Source organism: Nomascus leucogenys, chromosome 6 (genome assembly GCF_006542625.1).
Source record: "Nomascus leucogenys isolate Asia chromosome 6, Asia_NLE_v1, whole genome shotgun sequence".
NCBI classification, from domain to species: domain Eukaryota; kingdom Metazoa; phylum Chordata; class Mammalia; order Primates; family Hylobatidae; genus Nomascus; species Nomascus leucogenys.
Window position 1 is genome coordinate 95,289,442 of NC_044386.1, and position 22,699 is coordinate 95,312,140.

At 37.6% G+C, this 22,699-nt stretch overlaps 1 protein-coding gene across 5 annotated transcripts in view; it reads left to right on the forward strand.

Moving 5' to 3' along the window:
* The window catches only part of UBE2Q2 (ubiquitin conjugating enzyme E2 Q2), a 58,532-nt gene that overhangs the window by 21,228 nt on the left and 14,605 nt on the right, over nt 1–22,699 (forward strand). For 4 of the 5 annotated variants that reach the window (XM_003275459.4, XM_030814825.1, XM_030814826.1 and 1 more), the window contains exons 4-9: nt 4,438–4,497; nt 7,904–8,044; nt 10,670–10,754; nt 12,440–12,500; nt 13,571–13,661; nt 19,465–19,523. In XM_003275459.4, the coding sequence (XP_003275507.1) occupies nt 4,438–4,497; nt 7,904–8,044; nt 10,670–10,754; nt 12,440–12,500; nt 13,571–13,661; nt 19,465–19,523 (497 nt within the window). The remainder of the gene's footprint in view (nt 1–4,437; nt 4,498–7,903; nt 8,045–10,669; nt 10,755–12,439; nt 12,501–13,570; nt 13,662–19,464; nt 19,524–22,699) is intronic. The other variant, XM_030814827.1, reaches the window with a different exon arrangement.

Here is a 22,699-nt window from a genome sequence, read left to right on the forward strand (position 1 = left end):
TGGCCCAATATATCAGTATTGCTGAGGTTGAGAAACCATGGTTTAAATAAAACTCCAATCTGGAGGATGAATCTTTGACCGTCTTTTTCCTTTTTCTATGTATCGGTCTCCAGATTTTCCACTTCTTCAGTTTTAGTAACTGTAGATTCTAAAAAAAAAAAATACTTCTAAGCTGTTGCATCATATTCACACGTGGCTATATGCCGTTTTCACTTCAAAAATTTTCTTTATCTTGATTACTTATCAGAGGCTTGGCTGTTTTATTGTATTAGTCTTGTGAAAGAATCCTCTTATTTTTTAAATCTAGTGTTTTCTTTTTCATTTTTTGCTTATGTTTTAATTTCTCCTTTTCTAGTTTAGTGGATTAATGTAATTTAAATTGCTTTTTAAACAAACATGTAAGGGTATACATTTTCTTTGGGTGCTGTTTGAGTTTATTGCACAAGTTTTAAAATCGATTTTCTAAGTAATTTTATTCCATCATTTGTTCACATTGTCATACTATTAAAACTTTTTATTGCGAGAGATGACATGTATTGAAAATATGTAAAATATAAGCTTAGTGTAACACATAATTAGAGTGAATACTTGGGAGCCAACACCTAGCCAGCACCCAGATGAAGAGAAGGAACATTGCTCGCACTACAGAAACCTTCTGCAGGCTTCTTCCTGATCACTGTTCCTCTGTACACTTATCTTTCCTTACGTTTCTCTAGTGTTATCACTTACGTATGCATCCTTGAACAATACAGTGTAGTGTTGCCTATTGTTGAACTTTTGAAAATCATACTGTATGTTTTCATATCTTTGTTGTGCTCAACATTGTGTGTGAAATTTGTTCCTATTGTGTGTAGCTATAGTTCTTTTGCATTGCTGTATTTATTCCATTGTTTGAATACACCCTACCATTTATTCCCTTGACTGGATACAGACATGTGGGTTGTTTCCAGTGTTAGGAACAGCAAATGCTGCTGTGATCATTCTTGCCTGTATTTCATGGTACCCCTGTGCCAGCATTTCTCTGGGGCACATACTTAGGGGCATGAGGATCAATTTCTTCTTTTACTCAAGAGTTATCTAGGAAAAAAAAACTTTTTAAAAAGCATTTTCAGGTGGCTTTTCAGTTATTTTTAGTGCATCAATATGGTTAGAGAATATGGCCTGTGACCTTTCAGCTGCATTATCAGCAATCGTTTAGACTTCACTATTGGTGTTACTGCTGTCTTTGCTTATTGCTGCACCTTGTATTATGTGTCTGCTCCCTGTCCCTCAAGTATATCCCTGAATTATATCTGTTTTTTTTTTTTTTAACCTAGAAAGGGTTTGCAGGGATGTGTATGGAGAGTGTCCCTTGAATACTTGCTGTCTGTTATTTGTTCAACAAATATCTGACTCTGTATAAAGTATTCCACATTGGTGTGGAGAATCTGGAGGTGAACGTACACAGATATGCTTCCTGTCTTGATGGAGCTAGATATAGAATTTTAAATTCATAATTGAGTCTATTCCCAGTTCTTTATGCTTTTATCTTCTGATATTTGTTACAAATGAAAAGTCTGATGCCTATCTCATTCTTACTTCTTTCTGTGTATTTTATTTTTTCTTTCTGGTAGTTGGTATGATTTTTTCTGTAAAGTGTGGGGGTTTTACTTTTCAGTATTTTTTTTTCTTTTTTTGAAACAGGTTTTGATCTCTTGCCCGGGCTAGAGTGCAGTGGTGTGATCACAGCTCGCTGCAGCCTCTACCTCCTGGGCACAAACAGTCCTCCCACCTCAGCCTCTTGAGTAGCTGGGACTACAGCTGCACACTGCCACTGTGCACGGCTAATTTTTTGAATTTTTTTTTGTAGAGATGTGTTTTCACCATATTGCCCAAGCTGGTCTCAACCTCCTGGGCTCAAGTGATCCTCCTGCCTTGGCCTCCCAAAGTGTTACAGGCATGAGCCACTGTGTCCAGCCTTCAGTATTCCTTTGGGGCATTCAGAGCCATTTAATATTCTGAAGTCTTTCTTTAGCTCAGCAGCACTTGTCTCCTTTCTTTTTATTCCCCTTCATCCTCTGGATGAATGTTAGATCTCTATATCTTCGATGTCCCTTAACTGTTCTCTTACTTACATCTCTTCTATTTTCTCCTCCATCTCCTTTTTTTCTCTGTTCTAAGGAAATGTCACTGTTTGTTTTTCTTAATCATAAATGCCTCGTTGGGTCAAGTCCATAGTACTCTGGCCTTTCCACAGGTGGTTTTTTGGGGGTGGGGGAGATCTTATTTTTACTTTCTAGAATTGTGCTTGCAGAGTAATCTGTTTTTTATTCTGTGGATGCAGTATCTTCTCAATTACTGTTAAAGATCCCAGTTAGGTTTTTAAATTCTATTTATTTCCTTCATTAGTAATGCTTCAGATCATTTGTGCTTATTTGACTTGGCACTTTCCTTTCAGATTGCTAATTTTCTTCAGCTCTCTGGTGATACGTGGTTATCTCTTCATTTATAGATGAGATATACCATTGATCAGTATCCATTGTTGACCTGAGTGTCTTCAGAATTGTCACTGTTTTCTACTGTGGCCTCCCCCTCCTGGTTTGCAGACCTGTGCTCTTCCTATGGCATGAGTGTGGGGAGGTGCTGGCTGGTGAGCTTTCCAGCTCCTGAGCTAAAAGGAAGAGGCGGAGTCTGTTACAAGATTTTGCTGCTGCATTGAGTTATATTAAAAACACTCTCTGTCTTTTCTTTCTGGTTTTGACGCTCATAGAGGCCATCAAGATAGGGTTCCTATATAGGAGAGTGATCCTTACCAACTGTAGATGGGACAAGTACAGTAAAGAATGTCTGATTCTTCTGAAAAAAAAAGTGGTCCCTGCATTTTTTGGATTGAGTCTGACTTTCTCAAGCCCAGCAGGTCTGATTCCATCTCCTTTGTATCTTCCAGCATGTCTTTATAGTTTTGGTTCACTAAGGGTATTCTCCTTGTATTTGTTTTTGTGCTGCTGCAGCAGACCTACTCTTTTTTTATAAAATTCTATCATTTCAGTGGGGTTTTGAAAAGAGGACCAAGCCACATCTTGAAATGAAATCATCTTAGGATTTCCCACGATTAACTCACTTTTTGTTTTGATTAAATTACTTCCCCTTTTTGAGGTGGTGGGGGCTCAGCTTTCTCATTTTAAAATGAAGGATAGTAACTGGGCTGATGGTGACAGACCCAGATGCATGTGAGAATCACCTCAGAGAGCTTTTGAAAAACAGATTCTCTGGGTAAGCTTTGAAATTGGCATTTCGAAAATGCTCTTTCAATCATTGATGCAACGAAACTCTTTGAGACTTTTAGGCTAGGTATATAGTCTTTAGATACCCAGAATAGTTCGATTTGGAATATAACAATTTAGGGAAATGAAAAAAGGGAGAATTACATTTTGGAAGCTGCTTGCTTCCATTTTCCATTAGTTTTTAGAAGACAATGTCTAAAGAGATGCAGATTTAAAGGAAATACAAGTTAATTCTGCATGGGTATGTTTACATTGGAATTCTCCAGCTGACTAATCCAGAAGAGTTCTAATACCCTCTGTGATCATGGGTTTGTTTTTCTTGAGAATTATTCCATCAGAGTATCTAATAACAGATGCTTAGATAACTGCCGAGACCTTTGTTGGTCTTACTTGATCTCTGGATCCTAGTTTCTTGATCTTTACATATTCTGTGTTCTAACCTGAACTGGCCGTCATGGTTAAAGACGCATGTATAAACAGTGTTCTGGCCAGGAAGCTTACCTTTTGAACTTTGCCGAAAATGGATATGAAGGGCCTTCCTAAAACCCCATCAAATTCATTTCTGAACTTGATAAATTGTAAATTGTGTAAATTGGTAAGTTGTGTTTTGTAGAGAAGTATTTTGTAGTAAAATGTTTTTAAAAAGAAAATTTGCTTTTTAGTGAGGTAATCATTTCATAATTCTTAGTTTTGTGAAATGTCTATTATTAATAACACATCTGACCTTTCAAAATGTAAGGCAACTGAATTTATGTAATGATTCAGGCTTTCCAAAGTTAAAAAGGTAGCTATTTTAAGGAATCAGTAGTTTCGGAGATTTTATTTTAAATAAGCCATTGATCTTATGCACATAGCCATATAAGTAAAATTTTTTCTTATTTTAAATTAGATTATGTTTTAACTTTTTTCTGTTTTGCTTTATATTTGATTGCTTTTCTTTATTCCTAAGGCGTCCATTAAGTTTCATTGTTCAAAATTGTTTCATTTTTAAAAGCTGATAACTTGCTTGTTAGTCAAAGCTGGATTTAAAGATAAACATTTTAATTTTAATAAACTGTCTGGTAGTGGGATTCCAGTGACAGATGGTTGAGAGTTTGTGGCACCAGTGTTCTAATGTACTCAGCCTGTGCATATTTGTTCTGTGTAGCCCTGGCAGATTCTTTCTCTGTTTCAGAATGGGACAACAGAAGAAGTGACTTCAGAAGAAGAGGAAGAAGAAGAAGAGATGGCTGAAGTAGGTATTTTATATAAAAGAAGAGTTCATAAATGTCTTCATTTTTGAACATTTGAGTAATTATCAAATCTTTTTTATAGACTACTATTAATGTGGAATAATTGAAAGCACATTGTGTTTGGAATAGAATATAATTTCCCAACTCTGGCTTTACCTCTAAGTAATGATATGCCTTTGAGCAAATTTATCTGAATTCTTTGGATTTGATTTCCTGGAAAACAAAAGCTTTTAACATTTAGCACTAAAATTATATTTATGTTTAATACTAATTTGTATTTGGTTATTCTTAGGAAGAGGAACTACTAAGTTTAAAAAATTTTATGTTTGCATAAAAGAATTTGAGAACATTTTAGGGACTACTCGCCAGAAGTAGTGAAACTGTCTCTTGTTGAAAAATCATCAAAGAATTTTGTCTTAATCTGGTTTACACTATTTTAACAAAATACTGGGGACTGGGTAATTTATAAAGAACAGACATTTATTTTCTCACTATTCTGAAGGCTGGGAAGTCCAAGATCAAGATACCAACATTTGGTGTCTGAGGACCTTATTGTTGCATCCTCACATGGTAGAAGGCAGAAGGGCAGCAGAGCAAGCTAGTCCATTGTGTGAAGCCTCATTTGTAAGGGACTTAATCCCATTAAGGAGGAAGGAGCCCTCTTGGCTTAATCACCTCTTAAAGGTCCTACTTCTTAATATCATCACATTGGCAACACCTGCATTTTGGAGGGAGCACATTTAAATCATAGCAAATTTAGTAGAGCGCATTCCAAAGACATTGAGCTCAGGCCAGTTGTCAGTCATGGATATAATTTTAGATGTTTTCAAGCTCTGAAGCTTTGCATTTAAATTCAAACTTCAGAACAAAGATCTTTGTCTCTGCGTTGACCAAATAGAGGATATGTGAATTCCATGGTCTTGATATAAAAAAAAATTTTTTTTTCTGTTTTGGGTCTTAATGTATGCTTTTATTTTCTCGATTTGGAAATTTTTTTAATCTAAAATATACTTTTAGAATGCTTCAGAACTAAAGAAGCAGTGTTGTAGGCTTGTTTTGTCTTTTTGAGACAGGGTCTCACTGTGGCGCAGGCTGGAGTGCAGTAGTGTGATCACGGCTCACTGCAACCTCGAACTCCTGGACTCAAGCAATCCTCCCACCTCAGCCTTCTGAGTAACTGGGACTACAGGCGTGTGCCCCATGCCCAGCTTTTTAAAAAAATTTTTGTAGAGATTGGGTCTCGCTCTTTTGTCCAGGCTCATCTCGTGAACTCCTGACCTCAAGTGATCTACCACCGGCCTCCCAAAGTGCTGGGATTATAGATATGCACCACTGTGCCTGGCTGTAGGCGTGTTTTATGAGTCTGGGAGTAAAATACTCTTAAAACTGTCAAGGTAGAATGAGAGTTTAATGTTTTTATGCAGTTTAGCTTAGGTGGAATAAACTGCATGAAAACATTAAACCGTTTCAGTGGGTCCAGTTTACCATGAAGCAGCCATTGTACTAAAGTTCATGAACTTTTTCTTTTTACCCTCACAAGATAATAAACAAGGGGCCGCAACATGGAGGGAAACCTAGAAAGGCAGGAGACTGGACTTTGGAGATGTCAGATTAGGACAGGTGGAAAGAAGATATTCTAGGCTCCTAAAATAATATGGGAACGGGCTCAGAACAACCTTGGACATAGTGTGTTTGAGTTCATTGGATACTTTTCTTTTGAGGAGGGTTGATGTGTGGAAGTCATGAAAAAACAAGATTGGCTAGAAAAGGCAGATGGTTAAAAGTCTTGAATTCGAGACAGGTATGTTTCTATTTGGTGTGATTATTGATAGGAAGGCCTTAAGCAGGGAATAGTGTGCTGAGGATATTGTTTTAGAAAGATAAGGTTGAATTCTGTTTGGGATGTGCTGATTAATAGAGAAAGAAGTTTTGTGGATGGGAACATGACTGAGGTTGAAGGTATAGGAGGAAATATAGGCTAAAAGCATTTGTGAGAATTGTGAGGAAAACACATGTAGGATGGAAGATCGGGGCTGAAAGGTGCACACAGGGAGAAGGGAGCTCAGTGAAGTATGGAGTCATGGGCAGAGTTTGAGTGAGAACAGAACGTTATAGGGCTTGAAGAGATGGCATTCCAAAAAGGAGGCCGGGGAGGTGAAGGCTGCAGTGAGCCGAAATCTTGTCACTGCACTCCAGCCGGGGCAACAGAGCGAGACTCCATCTCAAAAAATAAAACCAAAAAGGAGGCCTATTGAATGGATAGAAGGTAGTCATTAACCTGGTCCAGAATCAGTGAATTAGCCTGCTTGGGGGAAAAAAAAAAGTCTAGATGAGTATAAACTACTCTTTTAGAGATTTTGGCAATTGAAGTAGAGAAATAAGGTAATTGCAAAAAGTTAGGATTTAAATTCTGCATAGATTTATATATGTGTAAGAACAGATAGTATGGGAAAGGAGAGAGCAGAATGATGTGAATAAAGATATTGGTCTAGGGATATTCAAATTCTTTTTTTTCTTTTCCTTTTTTTTTTTTTTTTTTAGAGATAGAGTCTTGCTCTGTCACCCAGGCTGGAGTACAGTGGCATGATCATAGCTCACCGCAGCCTCAAACTCCTGGGCCCACATGATCCTCCTATCTCAGCCTCCTGAGGACCTGAGATAAAATTCTTTTTCTAACTTTTTTTCTAGTTATAAACGTCAATAGATGCTTACTACATAAAACTTGGAAATTAGGGGAAAGCATTAAATGTCTCCAGAGATAACTAAAATTAACTGAAATTAACATTTCAGTGTAAGTTCTTCTGGTCTTTCTTTTTCTGTGCTTATTTCAGCATAACTGAAATTCTATTCTTTTTTGTATTCTGTTCTTCATTTTAAAGTTTTTCGTTACAGGAGAAATTATGCTGTGTTAGTATTTCAGTGGCCTCTTAATATTTTGCTATTTTTGCACATGCAGATTTTGTGTTTGTTTTTGTGGCTGCAAGGTTGAAATAGGTATCCTTATGCCTAAATTAGTGTTTATAGTTTAAACTAGTTTCTTAGAATACAATTCTAGAAGTTGAGTTTCTGGAACAAATTAGGAACACTTAAGGTTCTTGACACCTGCTGCTAAACTGTTTTAAAGGTTCCTCTTAATAGGAGATTTAGAAGATGGCTTATTTGGTAATAGTTATGATTTTGTAAAGCTTTTAAATCTGCTTTACCCAGAGTCTAGATTTTAAATAAAATATAGGATATAAAAGGTGGGAGTCTCTTGAATGGAATGTGGGGGCTTTTTTCTCTCTCCCCATAGGATATATTTTGTTTCTTGTTCTTCATTGAGTCAAGAATAATTTAACGTTATTTTGGCATAAGAAACTGCTGAAGAAAAATAGGTTGAATAAGCTAACATTTTTCTTCTCTTTGCAGGATATAGAAGACTTAGATCACTATGAGATGAAGGAAGAAGAGCCTATTGGTGGGAAAAAGTCAGAGGATGAAGGAATTGAAAAAGAAAATTTGGCAATATTAGAGAAAATTAGGAAGACTCAAAGGCAAGACCATTTAAATGTAAGTGTGTGTAGATATCTAGAACCTGGACTTTTGTGGTTACATAATTATAGTTAATACCAGGCAATTCGTTAACATGCCCATCTCAGCTGCCCTCCTCCTCCATTCCTGCCTTAGTGGTGGATTCAGTCATACGTGTTTTAAAACAGGGTCTTGCTCTGTCATCTAGGCTAGCGTGCAGTGGCACAATCATAGTTCACTGTAGCCTTGATCTCTCAGGCTCCAGTAATCCTGCTGCCTCAGCCTCCTAAGTAGCTTGGACTATAGGCACATGCCACCATGCCAGGCTAGTTTTTTTATTTTTAGTAGAGATGAGGACTCTGTGTTGCCCAGGCTGGTCTTGAACACCTGAGTTCAAGTGATCCTCCCATCTTGGCCTCCCAAAGTACTGGGATTACAGGCATGAGGCACCGTGCCTAGCCTTAGTCATATGTTTTGTTGCTATAGATTACATTTCTTACCTATGGATAGCCACTTTTTACCCTGTTCATCTGCTCTTCACATCCTGGAACCACCTGCTGATCCCTGTATATGCCCCTTTCCAGCCTGTTTATGCTGTTTTCTCTGCTTACCTTCCTCCCGTGGGATCTGTATATTCAAATACATCCTCTCCCACATAATACAATTCAAGTTCTTTCTCCTTCGTGAAGCTGACTTTGGTCTGTCCTGCTCTGACCCAACCAAAAATAATTTTTCTCTTTTGACTTAACATCCTGTTTTTTTTTTTTTTTTTTGGATGAAGTCACGCTCTGTCTCCCGGGCTGGAGTGTGGTGGCATGATCTCAGCTCACTGAAGCTTCCACCTCCCAGGTTCAAGCAATTCTCCTGCCTCACCCTCCTGTGCAGCTGGGATTATAGGTGTACACCACCACACCTGGCTCATTTTTGTATTTTTAGTAGAGACAGGGTTTCACCATATTGGCCAGGCTGGTCTTGAACTCCCGACTTCAAGTGATCCACCTGCCTTGGCCTCCCAAAGTGCTGGGATTACAGGTGTGAGCCACCGTGTCTGGCCACAACTTAATATCTCTTTTACATGAAGCAGCAGGATGTGAAAAGAACACAGAGTTTGGTGACAAACACAACTTTTGTGGTTTCACTTTCCTCAGCTCTAAAATATGGCTAGACAGTACATACCTTTTGGATGATTGCTGTCAAAAATAAATGAAAATGATGTGTGTATATATATAAAATGCTCAGAGTAGGGAAACATCAAATGATTGTCTGAACACTTATTACTTCCTGCCTTGTGTTAGAGCTATTCACCAACTCCATGAAATCTGAGTAGCAGTTACTTTGTCTTGGGTACAGGTTCCCCAAAACAGGGAATGAATTGTTAGGTAAGTAGATGTCAAATGTTGAAAACAGGTAGATTACTCTCCCTCCTTCAGTCTTATTTATATATTAATCTAATTTATAATTTTTAGTAGAGCAAAGAAATTTAGTCAAGCCCCCGTATCTTGATTACTTAAAAAACAAAGTTTGTCATTTGAATTAATGATAACTATACTTTATGTCTTGTGATCGATTCCAGTTTGAGTTATAGTCAAAACAACTATAAATTATTGAACACTTTTGCATGACGGATACTATGCCAAGTACTTTATACTTCATATATCTTCACATTTAGTCTTCATAGCCACTGTGTGAAATAGGTACTCTTCATATTTTAGAGGTAGGAAAAACTTCTCATATTTTGTAGATATGAAATGAGCTAGGAAACTTGATTTTTTCCCCCCTTCAGAGTATAGTGCAATGTTTAAAATCTTTAATTTCACGTGACCAAAAAATAGTTCCGTTTGTATTTAGTCTTATGATAAGATATTGATGTGTTTTCATCTTTAGAGATGTCCCTGCACTGAAAAACTGAAACCAGTCGCATGTAGGCACATGTTTCTCAGTGTCTTAATGTGCGAATTAGACCATCTGTGTAATATTCTTGCTTGTAGTCTTATGAATGGAACTCTATTTTAATTAATAATGTGTCACCTTGAGTGTCTTCTAGTATTTTCAAAAATTGTTGGGGTTTGGAATAGACTCATACTGAATTCTGTGCTATTGTGGAATCTGTGGTGGTCTGGACATGTTGGCTAGACTTTTTCACATGAGAAGAAATAGGAAATGAACCAGACTTGTGCCTAGTTTTAACATCCTCTTGAAACTTCATAATGCTTCATTTAATTGGACTTTTTTTAATTCTTAAAATGTTGAGGTTGGGTGCAGTGGCTCATGCCTGTAATCCCAGCACTTTGGGAGGCCAAGGTGGGCGGACCACGAGGTCAAGAGATTGAGACCATCCTGGCCAACATGGTGAAATCCCGTCTCTACCAAAAAAAAAAAAAATACAAAAATTAGCTGGGCATGGTGGTGTGCACCTGTAGTCTCAGCTACTTGGGAGGCTGAGGCAGGAGAATCTCTTGAGCCGGGAGACGGAGGTTGCATTGAACTGAGATCACGCCACTGCATTCCAGCCTGGGTGACAGGGTGAGCGAGACTCTTATCTCCCAAAAAAAAAAAAAAAATGTTGAGTGGTGATCCATTTTTGCTGTAATCTTTTAGATCAGGTTGAAATATCTTAAATCTTAGCTCAGTAGCCCCTGGTAAACAGTGGCTTTTGTGTTTCAGGGTGCAGTGTCTGGGTCAGTGCAAGCTTCAGATAGACTTATGAAAGAGCTCAGGGACATATACAGATCACAGAGTTATAAAACAGGTAAGGATCTCTGGATCCCTGCTCTCCTTATGGTTCTTCTGCTCTTTTCTGTTGTCAGATTATAAATGTCATTTCTTAAAACTGCACAGAAATGGAAATGTTTACTAGCTTTATTTCAGGAATGTGAAACTCAAATGCAATCAAGTTCGAAAAGATATAGGAATAAAATAGGATGAGTTTACTTGTTTTTGGGATTTTTTAAAAATGTTTTTATAGGTCCATTGGAATTTTGTCCTCTTCTTGATAAACAGTGAACTCTTACATGATTTTCATCTTCTGGGGAAAGCATGAGCAATATTGCTTGGAAAGTAAATAAGAGTAATACATTTCATTTTACAGAGAATAATTGCCAAGTTGATTTTTATGATTCCCCCCCATTTTTGAAAGCAAGATAATTAACTCTTATTGTAGAGAGATAGTTATGTTATTACCTTTAAAATATATAGGATTTTAAAGTTTTCATTTCATTGTTTGACTTGAGTATTCTTACTCAATATGACTTGAATATTATGGAACCTCTCTAACTAGAGGTAAAATTCTCATATTGTTACAGAGATTCTAATAGTATTAAATAATGAGCCAAACTTTAATTTGAAAAGATAGCATTGGTTGGGTGCGGTGGCTCACACCTGTAATCCCTGCACTTCGGGAGGCCAAGGTGGTCAGCTCACCTGAGGTCAGGAGTTCGAGACCAGCCTGGCCAACATGGCGAGCAAAGCCCCATCTCTACTAAAAATAAAAAATTAGCTGGGCATGGTGGCGTGCACCTGGTGATCCCAGCTACTCAGTAGTCTGAGGCAGGAAAATCGCTTGAATCCAGGAGGCAGAGGCTGCAGTGAGCCAAGATTACACCACCGCACTCCAGCCTGGGCGGCAAAAGTGAGACTCTGTCAAAAAAAAAAAAAAGCATTATGACCGATTCAGGAATTCTAGCATTATGACCGATTCAGGAATTCTTAGTGTGAGCAAATCAAAATTAATTAGAACTTGCTTAAAAAATAAAAACAAGGAAAAATCCTTGCTTTGTAGCATGCAGGTTAAGCCAAACTTGTTTCTGAGTTGTTAGAATTGTGGGTGTCCTTACAGTTTTTTGTGTAAGAAGTCTAAAAGTTTATCTGTAGAAACCTAATAAAGTACAAACATTTGAATACTGGTTTTATTTTTAAATGTTAGTAATCATTTGTTTCAGCATTGTTTATATAAAAAAAAACAGATATTGGGTGGAATTTGTTAAAGCATATCCATAAAATAAACTACCACAAAGTCATTAAAAAGATTGTGCATAGATTTATGTATACTAACTTGGAAAGATGTCCCTGAAAGTTGAAGAGAGATTATAAAACAATATACATAGAAGGATTCCATCTTTGTAGAAATGTATGTTCATGGAAGAAAAATCTTAAGTACATACGATTTTGCATAATCTTTTTTTTTTTTCAGTCAGACTAAACGGTAAGCAGTTTTTCAACTCATTAAAGAATCTTCTCAGTTGATGGCTGTAATTATCTGTTAAGGGCATAAGATACTCAGCTGCAGTAGTGTAATATTTACTATATAGCTTAGTTGTTCCATGTTTTAAGAGCAAAATTTCTAGCTTTTGTTGGCTATTTAGTGTATACATTTATACCATAGTAATAGTTATATGATCAAGTGAAGAGTAGCTAACATGCTCTATATCTTAACAGGGATTTATTCAGTGGAACTCATAAATGACAGTTTATATGACTGGCATGTTAAACTGCAGAAGTAAGTGGCTTTTTAATGCTAACCCGCTCTTTGCAATGGTAGACTATCACAATGGAGGTTATTTTCCTTCTAACTTGATACGTTTATACTATGGCTTTTACTTAGAACTTTAGACTTTGTTTCTATAGAAATAGTTCTTAGATTGTTTAAATGAGCTGTTGCTGAGGCTTAATAAGAAAGTGAGAAAGAGGAAGGACAAAAAGAGAGACCAGCTGTGGGATAAAGTGTTTTATGGAGTTAGAGCAGGGGAACTTAGAAACAAAAGTGTATTTAATAACTTCATGAGACTGTGATAACCAGTTTATATTTGAAATATATACAGCACTTTGGGAGACTGAGGTGAGAGGATCTCTTGAGCCCAGGAGTTTGAGACCAGCCTGGGCAACATAACAAGACTTCATCTCTACAAAAAAAAATTAGCCAGGCATGGTGGAATACACCTGTAGTCCCAGCTGCAGGGGGTGGTGGGAGGCTGAGGCAGGAAGATCTTGCACTCCAGACATCAGGGCTGCAGTGAGTCACGATTGTATCACTATATTCCAGCCTGGGCAACAGAATGAGGCACCCTGTCTCTTAAAAAAAAAAAAAAAAAAAAAAAAAAGTTGGGGGGAGGTGGGATTCAAATTGGGCCCGTATATATAGGACAGTTGTAGACAAATACAGGTTTTTTTAGTGATTTAACTTTTCATAGTTCCGACCATGGCAAACTTTTCTCGTTGAACCCTTTGGCTAATAATATAAGTTTAATATGCTTTCCTAAACTTTTTTTGAGTTCTTGAGAAAATTATATACATGTGACTATTTTCCTTTAGAATGACTGCAAACTCTGAACTCCCTTACTAGATTAGATTTAGAGTATTATGGTCTCTTTTGGACATTTATTTCCAAGGAGCTGGAAGCTATAGTGACCTCTATTTTTCCTGGTGATACAGAGCAGCTTTAGACCTTCTCTTTCTGGAACTTGCCCTAGGTGCTCTATTTTAGCTGTCAGACTAGTTCATTTTTGAGTTTAGTTAAAAAAAAATTTTCTAACTTTTTATTTGAACTGTTTTTTGTTTTGTAATTCTTAGGGTTGACCCTGATAGTCCTTTGCACAGTGATCTTCAGATCTTAAAAGAAAAAGAAGGCATAGAATATATTTTGCTTAACTTCTCTTTTAAGGTAAGAAAATAGTTACAGGACCCCATATACTTCCAGTGGGGGGGCGTATGTTTGTACAAGTGCTTTGGAAAACAATTTGGTAAAGTAGAAGATACTCATACCCTATGGTTCAGGAATCTCGTAGACATATTCTCCGTAAGACATGAGTACTTAGGCGTACCAGGAGACACAGGAATGTTCAGAGCAGCATCGTTTATAATAGCCCCAAATAGAAAATCCAAGTGTTCATTCCAATAAAATGGAGAATTGTGTTTATAAAATGGTTTACAGCTATGTGGGACAAGATGGGTGGATCTTGAACACAGTTGTAAAAGAGACTGGACTCCAAAACCTATTTTGTACAATTCCCTCTATATAGAGTTCAAAAATAGGTAAAACTAATGTTGGTTAGGGCATGCCTTCTTAGTGGAGGCAATATCACCTGCAGTGTAGTGAAAACTGATCTTTAGAGTGAAAACAATCTTAGCTATTAAAATGGTCTGCTGCTCTCCAAAGGGCCACAGAACATAAACAGATATACGATATATCTGTGGTGTTAAAATTCCATGGAGCGGGGGGTAAAATTAGGAAGAAAACTTCTAAAAAGACTTCTTAGCGGGGGCAAAAATAAAAACTGAGAAACACTTATTTATGGATTCATACGTGAGCAGCAAAACTGCCCAAAGAGGAAAACTGTCCAAGAACAAAGAGGTGATTACATACAGGTTAGGGTAAGGAGTCCATCTAGGTGGGAGGTAGGGAGTTGTGAACTGAAAGGTACATCTGTGCAGGCTTCTTGGATACTGGCTAGAATATATTTCTGGATACTGGCTAGAATATATTTCTGGGCCAGGGTGGTGGTTACATGGGCACATAATTTACAATGGCTTCTTAAGGTATATCTCTATATTTTATGTACTTTTCTGAATTTATGTGTTATATTTAATAAGGTTTTTTTTGTTTATTTGTTTGTTTTTGAGACGGAGTCTTGTTCTGTTGCCCAGGCTGGAGTTCAGTGGCACAGTTTTGGCTCACTGCAACCTCCGCCTCCTAGGTTCAAGTGATTCTCCTGCCTCAGCCTCCTGAGTAGCTGGGATTACAGGTGCATGTCACCACACCCGGCTAATTTTTAAATTTTTAGTAGAGACGGAGTTTCACCATGTTTGCCAGGCTGGTCTTGAATACCTAACCTCAGGTGATCCGCCTGCCTCGGCCTCCCAAAGTGCTGGGATTATAGGCGTGAGCCACCACACCTGGCCTAATAAAGTATTTTAAAGATGCTAGAAATGATGGTTAAAGAATAGCAATGGAATCTAGAAAAAATGTTAATGATTTTTTTTTTTTTTTTTTTTTGAGACAGAGTCTTGCTCTGTCACCCAGGCTGGAGTGCAGTGGCCCAGGCTGGAGTATAGTGGTGCAATCTTGGCTCACTGCAACCTCTGCCTCCCGGGTTTAAGCAGTTCTCTGCTCCAGCCCCCCGAGTAGCTGGGATTATAGGCATGTGCCACCATGTCCGCATAATTTTTGTGTTTTTAGTAGAGATGGGGTTTCACCATCTTGGCCAGGCTGGTCTTGAACTCCTGACCTCATGGTACATCTGCCTTGGCCTCCCAAAGTGCTGGGATTACAGGCGTGATTTAATATGGATCTGGATAAGATGTAATGGTTTAAAATCTGTGGATATATGAGATATTTTGATGGAAAAAGCAATACTTCCTTTGTACTTACAAAAAGGATAGTAATTTTCTAAAAGCTTCTTACATAGCTTTTTTATGTGTGTGTTTTTGCATGGGGATATATCTTATGATTGAACTTTCTTGAAGTGATCCAAATGTCAGTATTATCTGTCATTTTTGTTATCATAGAAACTGTTGTGGTTGTCAACTGGGTTGTCTTCCTAAAATATGAGTCTGGTATATATTGACTGAAGTTGCTAATGGCTACATTTTTACTAATTCATATGGGGGAACGAATGAAGCACCCAGGCCAAAAACAAAAAACAAAACACACAAAAAAGGAAGGTATCTTTCTTTTTAAAAAATTAAATCATATGTCCTTATGCCTAACACCAAACTTAAAAAAAAAAAAAGGTTCTATTTCTTATCAATCCCTATAGCCGCCAGTGTGCCCCTCCCTTGTCACTTCCTCTTTGGGAGGTATCTTTAGGGGAATATGAAATATTGGCCAGGAAACTGGAGGATTTGTGACTATAGGTAGTGTTTTCATTATTTTTTCCTGCTCTAGGTAAACCTTCAGGGAGGGGACAATCTGGGAGGTAAATGGCTGAATTTCTATTGGATTTGTGTTTCTGGACCATGGCTCCTGATACAGAAAGAAGGGCCTTTTCTGGGGTTGGAGTATTTCTTAAGAGGCATAGGAAGAATGTGATTGCCTTGAGCTAACTGACCTTATGAAGAGGACCTTAAACTGAATTGCCAAGTTATTAGTATTGGGATTCACAGACTTTGGAGGATAGCAGGTATGACTCAGAAAGATTTGCAGGAAAGAGCCAGAACAGTATGTATTTATGGCCTCTGATGTCCACGGTGACAACTTGAATAATAAGAAAAATGGAACTTGAGATAAAACATAACACAAAGATGGGAGTTGAGGCAGGAAGGAATGTGACCTTGTCAGCAACTTGGTAAATCCAACTTGCTATGCTTTTAAGGAAGTCACTTTTTGGTGTTTCAGGCAGCATCTGAATTACTGAATTGAATTCTGAGGTAGTACTTTAAGAAGGGTCTATTTAGATAAACTTAGGTTCATTTAGAGAATAATAGCCAGGATTGGGAAGAGATTGTATTCCGTGTCCGAGGATAGCTGGTGAAATTGTGGATTTGGAGAGGAGAACATATGAAGGTTGATGTTATCTTGTCTTCAACTATTTGAAGGACTGTGTATATGGAAGCATTAGTTTTTATTTGCTTTTGGTGAACGCAGGGCATAAAACTAGTAAGTCAAATTACAAAGAGGTGATTTTCAACTCAATGTGAGGAAGCGATTTGTAACAGTTTAGAGCCATTTGGTGATGTAGTCTTTAAAAAACACAATGTTCCTCTTCCTTAAGAATAACTTAGATGGCTAAGATGTTAAGATCTCAGATAACTTTCTGAGATCCTTATAGAGCCTGAGAGTCTGTTTCTGAGTTAATATATACTAAGGTAACTGAAACTTCATTTTAACAGTCACCGTCAACCTTTTTTTTCCTCCCTGAAGAACTTTTTATTTCTGTAAAATCTGGATTCCTGAGTTCCAGGGTATAGACTTTATGGAACAGAGCCCCCAGATTTTGATGTGGAAGAGTTATTCTGAACTGTTTAAAATAAATTAAATCATACATAATGTTTTGTAGTCACTCATTAGGGATTCACATGTTTAAAGATCTAAATAATAGGAGGTTAAATGAAATTGTACTTTACCAAGCTTTACATCAACCTCTATACCTTTCATTATGTCTGTTAAATATAGATGAAAGGTGAGCTACTTTATTTGAAAGTAGATTATAATAACTGTTGTTAAGTTGGTCTCTTTGGTCATTAAGTTGGTATCTTATGGATAATCTTACATTTCTATTGCAAGTTAGAAAATGATTTCTTCTTATCCCTCATTTTATATCATCTTGCTCTCTTCATATATTTTTATCAAGTCTGATGATCCTTGTCTTTTAATTGGACCCATTCATTATTGCTAATACTTGGGTCTGAATCTCCATCTTACAGATTTATTCCTATTTGTCCTTCTTGCTTCACACTCCTTTTCATCTTTCTTTTGGATTTTTTGATTACTGTAGTTTCCTACCTCTGTCAGCGTGGTAGTTCTTATTCTTCTTTACTACGCTACAGTTACAATATGTCTTTGACTTGTCAGAGTCTAATATAAACTTGTAAATTTATATTTTTTCCTTTTCCTTGTCAATACAAGGACCTTAGAACACTGAGTTCATGTCCTCCCTGCCATATACGTGCTCCTGTCATCATGCATTTTAGTTCTATACTTATCTAAAACCCTACACATAATTATATAATTAGTCAGTATCCACTTATATCCACATACATATTTGCTCTTTTTTATGGTCTTTATTCTCCACATTTTCATTGAGGATCCTCTTTCTCCTGTCTGAAAATAACCTTTAATATTTCCTTTAGTGTGAGTCTGAAGACAAAAAAAACCTTTATTTTTCTTTGTTTGTTTTTTTTTTTTTTTTTTTTTTGAGACCGAGTTTCACTCTTGTTGCCCAGGCTGGAGTGCAGTGGTGCAGTCTCAACTCACCACAAGCTCTGCCTCCTGGGTTCAAGCGATTCTCCTTCCTCAGCCTTCCTGAGTAGCTGGGATTACAGGCATGCACCACCACGCCCAGCTAATTTTGTATTTTTAGTAGAGATGGAGTTTCTCCATGTTGGTCAGGCTGGTCCCGAACTCCCGAACTCAGATGATCCGCCTGCCTCGGCTTCCCAAAGTGCTGGGATTACAGGCATGAGCCACCGTGCCCAGCCTTTATTTCATTTTTGAAGAGTATTTTCATTGAGTGTAAGTTTCTAGGTTGGCAGTTTCTTTCAGTGCCTCGAAGATATCATTCTCTTATCCTAGCTTCCATTGTTTCTCTTGAAGTATTTATGGTGGCTAAATCTTGTGAAGTCTTTGATCAGATTTGGAAAATTCTCAGCAACCATATCTTCAGGTATTGGTTCTGTCCCATTCTTTTTTTTCTTCCAGGACTCTAAGTATGTGATAAACTTTTCAATATATTATCTTTTTTATTTTCTGCATTTTCTACCATTTTGTCTTTCTGATTTATTTTCCAGTTTACTGAATCTTTCTTCTGCTAAGTTACTGCTGTGGTTAAACTTATCCATTAAGCTGCTAATTTCAGCTGTTGTATTTCTAAATTTCAGAATTTCCATATGGTTCATTTTTATAATTTGCATTTCTCTGCCAGACTTTCAGTCTTGTCTTTTCTTTCCTTGCTTATGTTCAACAGAGTTAACTCTATTATCTTGACCCCTTGTGGTTATGTGTCTATTATTTGCTTCTCTTGTTTTCTATTATTTCATCTTTTAAGTCTCATGTGGCTTATTTTTAGTGATAGACATTATATATGAAAAATTGTAGAACTAATTTGAAGCCTTGGATGATAATCTTCTCCAGAGAGGATTTACATTTGCCCCGCCAGGGGCTTGGAAATTAGCAACCCAGGATTGCCTCATCCAATCAGGGACTGAGATGATTAAAGCTGGCCGTCATTCCCTGTCAGGGCAATTTGCAGTTTGTTCTTCAGGGTCCCAACCTAAGGAGTGGGAGACTTAGCAGGGCCTCTCCTCGGTGGATGCTGAGCTCCAGTATTTATCTCCCTGTGAGCTCTGTGAGTCTGTGAGTTCTAGCTCAGCTTGTGAACCTCCTCTTTTTCTCTTCTGTAATTGGAAGAAAACCCAAGGGGGGAAAAAAGATCCTGCTCTCTGGTGTTCCCTTTTCTTAGCCCTGAAATTATTATGTTTTGTTCACCTTTCTAGTTCTCAGTGAGAAAATTGATCTAAATTACGTAGTCTATCATTATTTGAATGGTTCCTTTATATAGTTCTAGTGAAGTGGAACCCCTTCGTGTGTTTCATCAGTTTACCATAACCCTGTTCTGTTTGGGCCTGATTTTAACTTCATTTTTATTTGCCTTGGTTTTCATTTTGGTTTTGGGTACTAATTTTATGACTCTTACCCATCATCTGATAGTAAATGTACACATTCTTTATAGTATCTTTTAAAATCTTCTAAATAGTATAACATTAAGGATGTTCTTTAAATTAATTAAACTTGCTTATTTGCTTTTTAGGATAACTTTCCATTTGATCCTCCATTTGTTCGAGTGGTGTTACCTGTTCTCTCAGGAGGGTAAGTTTAAGTGATTACTTAAAAAGAAATTTTTCTTCAGTTTAAAATTTTTTATAGAGACAAGATCTCACTATGTTGCCCTGGCTGGTCTTGAATTCCTGGGCTCAAGTGATCCTCCCACCTTGGCCTCCCAAAGTGCTGGGATTACAGGCATGAGGCCACTGTGCCTGGCCTGCATTTTTTTTTTTTTTTTTTTTTTTTTTTAAATATAGTGTGCACCGGAAACATTTGGAGAGCTAGTCCCAGGGTTTCTGATTCAGTAGGTCTGTTGTTGGGGCCTGAGTATTTACATTTTTAAGAAGTTTCCAGGTGAAGTTGATGCTGTTGTTCTGGGACCCACACCTAGAACCACTGGTTGTAAAGCATTATGTTGTTGATAGGTAGAGTTTTTAATGATTCATACACACACGTATTTATACATATACACAGACATACACACATGTATATATACACACATACTTTTTACCATAAAAAAGCTAATGTTCTTCAAATGTAAATTGTGATTGAGGGTTTAAAGAATGTTACGATTAGAGAGTGGTCCCCACATGCCTGTGATCCTAATTGGTACTTTTAGGGATAATCATGGGAAATCTCATGGACCTATGGAACTGGCTAATTACTCCTAGAGGTAATGCTTACAGTTGAGTAGCGTCAAATGGTAATTGTGTTGCTTCTTTTTATGGTTGGAAGTCTTACAGAAGGTGGGGAAAAGATCACAATTTGTTAGGTTACTTATAAAATGTTCAGTAGGCCCTCAAAGTATGAGCAGTTTAACTTGAGAATGTTCAAACACTCGGGTGACTAATTCTATTATGTGACATAATCTACATTACGGTGGTTAAAATCTAAATATATCCAGCCCTTCCTTTGATCATTTCTATGGTTGAGATAGTAATAGTTGCATTTAGGGTAAAAATATGAGTGACTACTTCAGACTTTGGAACTTTCTCTAGAAGAGCTTTGTTCCTACAGTTATTTTTAGTTATATATGCTTTACATGCTTATATATGTGTTTTGGGGGCTAAAATCCTGTTAAGAATCATTTCTGTGTAGTCAGAATACATACTAACTATGGTGTTGATACTACAGAATAGTTACTTGGGCATGGTGTCCATCTGTAAAGCTCAGAAACAAAAAGTATGTGTGTTTGTTTTTTTTTTAACCTTTAATATTACATATGGATATGCTGAGCTCATTTTGAGTTCTGCCACATGGTAAAGCAATATAATTTATTTTTACTTATTTATTTATTGAGATGGGTTCTCGCTTTGTTGCCCAGGCTGGAGTGCAGTGGTGCAGTCATGGCTCACTGCAATCTCTGCCTCCTGGGCTCAAGATATCCTCCCCCCTCAGCCTCCTGAGTAGTTGGGATGCCACCATGCCCAGCTAATTTTTGTATTTTTGGTACAGATCGGGTTTTGCCATATTGCTCAGGCTGGTCTTGAACTCCTGGACTGAAGCCATCTTACCCGCCTCAGCCTTGCAAAGTACTAGGATTACAAGTCTAAGCCACTGTGCCTGGCCCAATATTGTTTTTTAAAATTACTTATTTTATTATTTCTTGTCCATTGTTTTTAAATATTTCTTAATTTTATTTTTTTCAGTATTGTTTCTTAAGAGTTTACTTACCTGACACCTGCAATCTAATCTTTGCCATAGCTCTCAAAATGTTCTGTAAGCACTAATATAGTGGTTTTTTTTTTTTTTTTGAGATAGAGTCTCACTGTCACCAGGCTGAAATGCAGTGGCATGATCTCGGCTCACTGCAACCTCTGCCTTCCTGGGTTCAAACAATTCTCCTGCCTTAGCCTCCCGAGTAGCTAGGACTACAGGCGTGTGCCACCATGCCCAGCTAATTTTTGTATTTTTAGTGGAGATGGGGGTTTCACCATGTTGGCCAGGATGGTCTCTATCTCTTGACCTCGTGATCCGCCTGCCTCAGCCTCCCAAAGTGCTGGGATTACAGGCGTGAGCTACCGTGCCCGGCCTAGTGGTTTGTTAATAGATGTTTGTTTTGAGGGGATTACAAGGTTTTGGGAAACCAGGTTTAGAATATATTTTGCCAAAGGACTTCTTGGAGGCTTAATGCTGTTTTCTATTTTTCCCAAATTTGTTTAATAATTTACACGATAGCATCTCAGAAGACAGTGTCCTCTGACTTACTCTCTGGGAAAGGCTGTTCTATTGGAAATCCAGAGTTCTGAGTGATTCCCATGTGTTTTCTGCTGCAGAGCAGGAAATGCTGAAGGGATTCCTTCGTGAGCAGATGTTAGAGGTCTCCTTTTGACAGATTGTTACAAAGTTGATCACAAATATACTATTACAGTGAGTGGACGTCCCAGGTTGGGTGTGAAACAGTTGTTTAGAATTGTGTACAGTTTTCTTTTGTTACCTTTAAAGCTTCCATAGACTGTTTTTGGATCAGGCAGTAAAATTGCTATAAAAAGTACTTCTCTTGTCATAAAACCTCATGATCAGTTTTGGAAGTTGAATGTTAGGTAACCCAGCCAAATATTTACATATACAAAATAAACACAAGACTGAAAAATAGTAAATTTTTAACCTTTCTCTTGCTCACAACACCAGTCTTTTACTAGCCACCAAGTCATAGTTCTTACATTTTTCATAGTTTAATGTTAAAATATCTTTAACGAAGCCTTACTGATTGGGGAGAAATGACTTAACTATTGTGCTTTAGTTTTTTTTTGTTGTTTTTTTTTGTTTTTTGTTTTTTTTGAGACAGAATCTCACTCCATTGCCCAGGCTGGAGTGCAGTGGCGCAATCTTGGCTCACTGCAACCTGCGCCTCCCGGGTTCAAGCCATTCTCCTGCCTCAGCCTCCTGAGTAGCCGGGACTATAGGCATGTGCCACCATGCCCAGCTAATTTTTGTATTTTTAGTAGAGACAAGGTTTCACCATATTGGCCAGGCTGGTCTCAAACTCCTGGCCTCAAGTGATCCACCCACCTGGACCTCCCAAAGTGCTGGGATTATGGCATGAGCACTGCCTGGCCAACTATTGTGCGTTAGTTTTATGTGCTTGTTTATAAAATTGTGTATGTTTACTCAGTATTCCCATAAGCATGGGAAAAGGAAGACAGGTCATTTTTTGTTCAAAATCTTATTTGAGAGAAAAAAATGATCAAGGAAAAGATTTGGAAGAAATTTGCAAATTC